A 5,971-nucleotide genomic window follows, 5' to 3' on the forward strand; every position below is an offset into this window, starting at 1 on the left:
GCTGGTCCCTGGACATATAGGGCTTTAAAGGTAACGACCAGCACTTTGAAGTGAACCCGGTAAGCTATTGGCAACCAGTGCAGCGCTTTCAGCACAGGCTGGATGTGATCCCGTCTACGAAGATCTATCAACAGCCTGGCTGCAGCATTCTGCACTAGTTGCAGCTTCCGAATTTGCGACAAAGGCAGCCCCATGTAGAGAGCGTTACAGTAGTCTAGCCTCGAGGTAACCATCGCATGGATCACTGTGGCTAGGTCATCCCGGTCGAGGAAGGGGACCAACTGCTGCACCAGCCGAAGATGGTAGAATGCCGACTTGTCAGTGGCTGCTACCTGGGCTTCCATAGTTAACGTGGAGTCCAGGAGCACCCCCACACCCCTAACCTCCGCCACCGGCACCAATGGCGCCCCGTCGAAGGTCGGGAGAGAGAGCCCTAACCCCGGACGGGTCCGACCCAGCCCCAGGACCTCCGTCTTTGCCGGGTTTAATTTCAGCCGACTCAGTCTGAGCCACCCAGCCACGGCCTGTAACGCCCGACTAAGGTCATCGGGAGTGGAATCCGACCGGCCGCCCAACATCAGATAGTAACATCTGAGCTGAACAGTACGGCTGTCAGTTCTAGCCCCGTGTTGGTGTGAGCTACCAGCCTTGTCCCCAGCTCGCCGTCCACCCAGCGGTTCGAAAGCAATGTATTCTAAAGTGTAATTTTAAAAAAGAACCTGAAATAATGTTGCTGGGTTTGAAAATGGAAGAATTGAATGCTACTAAAAGAACTTTATTTTGGTATTTGATTACCACGGCAAGAATGACATATGCACAATTTTGGAAACAGGACAAAATACCAGAAAAATGGGACTGGATTTAAAAAAGTCGTATTTATGGCTGAAATGGACAAGATCACAAGAAAGCTAAAAGATGAAGAAGACGAAAGTTTTTACGAGGACTGGAGAGACTTTAAACTATATTTAGAGTCTAACTGGGATGTAAGAAATAATTTACTATGTTTTGAAGAATTTTAGAAATGAAGATCTATAGCTATAAGGAAGGAGGTTACCTATTGGTATGATATAAGTTACAGAATAACCAATAAAAACTAGAATAAAGTGAAAATGTTAAGAGAGAAAATGTTAAGATAATAAAAATGACTGGAAAAGCATTGCGGGAAGCCAAGTAAGGGGGTGGACAGGGAGGGGCAACGAAAAAACCAGGGGTATCTGTAAAGTATTTTAATGACAAAATGATTTGTGAAGAATTATGTTATCCCGTTAATAAAAATTGTTTTTTAAAAAAAGAAAGCCTAAGAAAAATCTCTTCGACCGAGAAGCCTGCAATGGGCCATTCCAGCCAGGTGGTGGCAGTGCGGCGCTGCAAGACCTAGAGAAGCTGATGTCATCTAGCCCAGCTGAAGTGAATATGCCGACGGAACACGTCTGACCCTGCAGCTGGACAAACCCTCGCCGACTGTGAATGTGTGTGATTTAAAAAGATATATATGTTGTCCTCCCTTACCCCCATAAATCATTGTTAGTCCCGCAGGATCGAGCGATTAATAAATTAAAAGATTATTTATTATTATTATGGTATGGGAAGGAGGAGGAGATTGGATATATAACCGGCCCTTCACTTAAAGAGGCTTACAATCTCCTTTCCCTTCCCCTGCCCACAACAGATACCCTGTGAGATAGGAAGGGCTGAGAGAGCTCTTTTGAGGACTGCTCTTGAGAGAACAGCTCTGAGAGAACTTGTGACAGACCCAAGGTCACACCAGCAGCTACATGTGGAGGAGTGGGGAATCACACCTGGTTCTCCCAGAGTCCGCACTCCTAGCCAATGCTCCCTCCAAGCTGTGGAGTCTTGTGAGCAAAAATTCTACTTTGTGAGCTACTGGCATTATAGTTGTGAGCGAGCGATTTGGCTGCTGCATAAATTAGTTTTCTCGAGGCATCATTCCTGAGCGAAGATAAAATATGTGAGCCGGAGACTCAAAACCTGTGAGCTAGCTCACACTCGCTCAGTTTAGAGGGAACACCGCTCCTAACCACTAACCAAACTGGCACCAAACTAATAGTCAGTAGTTTGAAATTAGACACCTAAGGCAGAATGGGCCCTCCAAAGTTAGGACAATTGCACCATGGGTTGCAGAAGAGGGCAGCTGCCTCTATAATACATCCTTCCCGTGTGCTGCCAGAGGCATGGGTTTGGGAACACATAGAAGAGGATGTTTCGTTCATCTTTTTCCCCCTGAACTCTCTCACAAGGCCTGACATTTATCTCATTATTGATGGAAAATACAATATGCCCAAAGAAGGTCAAAGAAGATGGGGACGGCAAAGGATGAGATGGTTAGACAGTGTCATAGATGCAACGAACATGAAATTGAGCCAACTTCAGAGGACGGCGGAAGACAGGAGGGCCTGGCGTGATCTGGTCCACGGGGTCGCGAAGAGTCGGACTCAACTGTGCAACTGAACAACAACAACAGTGTTTCTAAGAAAAGTTGCAGTGGCCTCCCCCTCCCTCAGCCGCCACAAGTGATCCTTCAAGAAAGTTCCATGGCACACCCACAGGCAATGCTGCCTCTAAACTGTAGAGTCTTGTGAGCAAAAAATCTACTTTGCAAGCTCCTGGCATTAAAGTTGCGAGCGAGCGATTTGGCTGCTGCATGAATTAGTTGGCTCTGGAGCCCTCCTTCCTGAGCTGAGACAAAAATGTGTGAGCCAGAGGCTCAAAAACTGTGAGCTAGCTCACACTAACTCAGCTTAGAGGGAACACTGCCCCCAGGGCCTGCCTCACCTCACAGCCCGCTTCCCACCCTTGCAGGGGCGGACGCTTCCCTCGCGGCTCTCACCTGAAACTCGACAATCACGTTTTTCTCCAGAGGCTCCATGCGGTAACCCACAGGAAAGATCCGATAGCGCACTGAGAAAGAAAAGATCATTGGTTTATGACGATAAAGTTAAGAGGCCGGCGGTACCCTGGAGCCCTAAGGGTAGAAAACGACATGAAGCCATACTCAAATTACCAGACGTTTTCTCTCCTGCTCAAAAGGCAGCAAAGAGGGGGCCAACTGGATGAAGGCCCTGGTTTAGGGTCGCCAGCTCTGGGTTGGGAATTTCCTGGAGATTTGTGGGGTGGGGCCTGGGGAGGTTGGGGTTTGGGGAGGGGAGGGACCTCAGCTGGGTATAAATACCACCCTTTAAAGCAGCCATTTCCTCCAGGGGAACTGATCTCATAGAATCATAGAATGTTAGAGTTGGAAAGGACCTTGCAGGTCATCTAGTCCAACCCCCTGCACTCTGCAGGAGCACGGCTGAAAGATGGCCCTACAACATACCCGAAAGAGGGTCATCCAGCCTCCCCTTGAAAATATCCAGGGAAGGAGCATCCACCACCTCCCGAGGCAGTCTGTTCCACTGCTCAACCACTCTTACAGTTAGGACGTTTCTCCTGATATTTAGCTGGTATCGACTCTCTTGTAATTTCCACCCATTAGATCTAGTCTTGCCATCCGGAGCAAGAGAGAATAGATCCACTCCGTCTTCTACATGACAGCCCTTCAGATACTTGAAGACTGCAATCGTGTCCCCTCTCTGCCTTCTCTTTCCCAGGCTAAACAGACCCAACTCTTTCGGCCTTTCCTCATAAGACTCGGACTCCAACACTCTCACCATCCTGGTTGCCCTCTTCTGGACATGCTCGAGCTTGTCCGCATCCTTCCTCAAATGTGGTGCCCAAAACTGGACACAGGAATCCAGGTGGGGCCTGACCATAGCAGAATAGAGTGGAACTACCACCTCCCGTGATCTGGACACAAGGCTTCTGTGAATGCATCCAAAGACTGCATTCGCTTTCTCCGCAGTCACATCGCACTGCAGGCTCCTGTTTAGCTTGTGATCAACCAGAACACCTAGATTCCTTTCGCGTGAGCTGCGGTCAATTCAAGTCCCACCCATTCTATATCTGTGCCTTTGATTTTTTTATACCTAAGTGTAGGACTGGCACCTGTGGCCAACCTGTGGCATGCCGCCAAAGCTGCACAGTTAAAAAGTATCTCAACAAATGTATTAGCAAATGGTTTGCCACAGGCTGCCGACAGAATCGTTCTGTGTGATTGTGCCGGCGTGCAGCTTTCCCCCGGCTGTCCTTGACACGCACGCGCTGATGGACGAAACCGCGGTGTGCCACCATCGTGTCTGATCGCGTTCTGCCGGGTCTAATTGCTCCAGCGCAAAGAGCCACGCCTCCCCCCTGCGTTATCTGGCCCATGTGACCGGGGCCTATATATATTTACAGGATGATTTAGACCAAACATTTTTACACTAAAAACTAATAAGCATACTCATAAACAATATTAATAGACAACATTTCATAAACGTCTATAAATTCTATAAAACCCCATGATATTATGGAAATTGGTTTTAAAATTCTAAAATTTATATACATAAAACTACCTCCAGCATTTCAAAGATGCTTTAACGACAGCACTATCGATAGCTAGTATTTTGCCACCAAGCGAGTCGTTTCAGGGTCCTCATCTGCTAGCAATATGGTTATCACCCAAGCAGCCATTTTCCAAAGCTGCCCCTGCTTGAAACGGGTTAAGATCTGCAGCATAGAGCGCCTTTGGTCAAGAAAAGTGAGTAGAACCCCCTCTTTCAAGCATCTTTCAACTGACACTCTGCCCCCCCCAAAAAGACCTCCTCTCTTCAACCCCGCTGTCAAGAGAGACATCTAAACAAAGGTCTGGCCAAGGAGGGGATCTACTGGCGTTCCAGGAGGGAAATCCGGCGGAGCCGATGTGCGTACCTGCACTTCCAGGGGTGTAGATGGTCTTATCTGTTTGGATGAAGATGTAGCCGCTTTGGAAGGAGACCAGAACCACCTTCTCCAGCTGGAACTGGGTACAACTGGCTTGGACAACCACGTACTGGCTTCGCTTGGAATCCTCCTTCATGTCTTTGGCAGGAACCTGTACAGGGAGATCAGGAGCAAGATAATCAACTTAGGCGGGGTCTTTTCCAATAAGGCAAAAACTACCGCAGGAAGGGAGTATAGGGGACTACAATAAAATAACTGTTTCTTGTGACAGACAGGGCTCTACTTGAATGTTTCGCTGATACACTGCAGGGGTCACCAACCTTTTTGAGCCTGTGGGCACACCTGGAATTCTGACATGGCATGGTGGGTGCGGCCACAAAATGGCTATAGGTTTATTAATCACGAAAAGAAATCTTCTGCGGGTGCCGAGCTGCAGATGGACATATCGACCACTCTGTCGTAGCTCCTGTCTTATAGAATGGCCTGCCCAGGACGGTCAGGAAGGCTCCCCCTCTCCTGGCTTTCCGCAAACTATGCAAAAGTGAATAGTTCAAGAGGTCTTTCCCGCCCAGGCAACTGGGTTGCCCTGCACAAAATGGTTTCACAAACTTACTTGGATAAATGAGAAGGGAATTTGGTATATAAGTGAGTGGGGTTTTAAACACTACTGTCTACAACGTACTGTAAGAAGGATCCCACCACGTAATTTTTGCCAGGGGTCATTTCATAGAAAAAGAGCTGCAGGAGCTCATTAGCATAACGCATTAGCATAACTCATTTGCATATGCCACACCCCCTGACCTCACCGGAAGTGTGTCAGAAGGCAACACCCACCGCTCAGGCTCCACTGGACTGTTTTGGATTGCTAGCTATTCGGAGAGGAGGGAGAGCTTGTACCTGAATAAAATTTGGTCTTAAAGGTGCCACTGGACTGCTTTGGACCGGGCGGGAGGGGCTCTGCAGCTTACCTGGCTGCTTCTTGCTCTGACTGAGGGCTGCTGGGAGCAGGGGGGTGGGGCTTGTTGCATGTGCCCACCCCCTGGGCTCTTTACTGCCAGAGCTCTGCTCCCGTGCGCTCCTGCAGGAAATGACCCCTGATCTTTGCCATGTTTAATGTGTCACAAAACACATAAGCAATACCAGAACCTGGGAG

At 48.5% G+C, this 5,971-nt stretch overlaps 1 protein-coding gene across 1 annotated transcript in view; it reads right to left on the reverse strand.

The window, feature by feature from the left end:
- LOC107122159 (A.superbus venom factor 1-like) overlaps positions 1–5,971 on the reverse strand; it is a gene marked incomplete at both ends in the record, with an annotated part of 27,930 nt that overhangs the window by 18,897 nt on the left and 3,062 nt on the right. Inside the window, 2 exons of the mRNA XM_015425187.1 lie at positions 2,849–2,919; positions 4,807–4,969. Coding sequence (XP_015280673.1) covers positions 2,849–2,919; positions 4,807–4,969 — 234 coding nt within the window. The remainder of the gene's footprint in view (positions 1–2,848; positions 2,920–4,806; positions 4,970–5,971) is intronic.

The sequence above is a fragment of the Gekko japonicus genome, unplaced genomic scaffold, assembly GCF_001447785.1.
Source record: "Gekko japonicus isolate JY-2015 unplaced genomic scaffold, Gekko_japonicus_V1.1 scaffold5508, whole genome shotgun sequence".
In the NCBI taxonomy this organism is placed as follows: Eukaryota; Metazoa; Chordata; class Lepidosauria; order Squamata; family Gekkonidae; genus Gekko; species Gekko japonicus.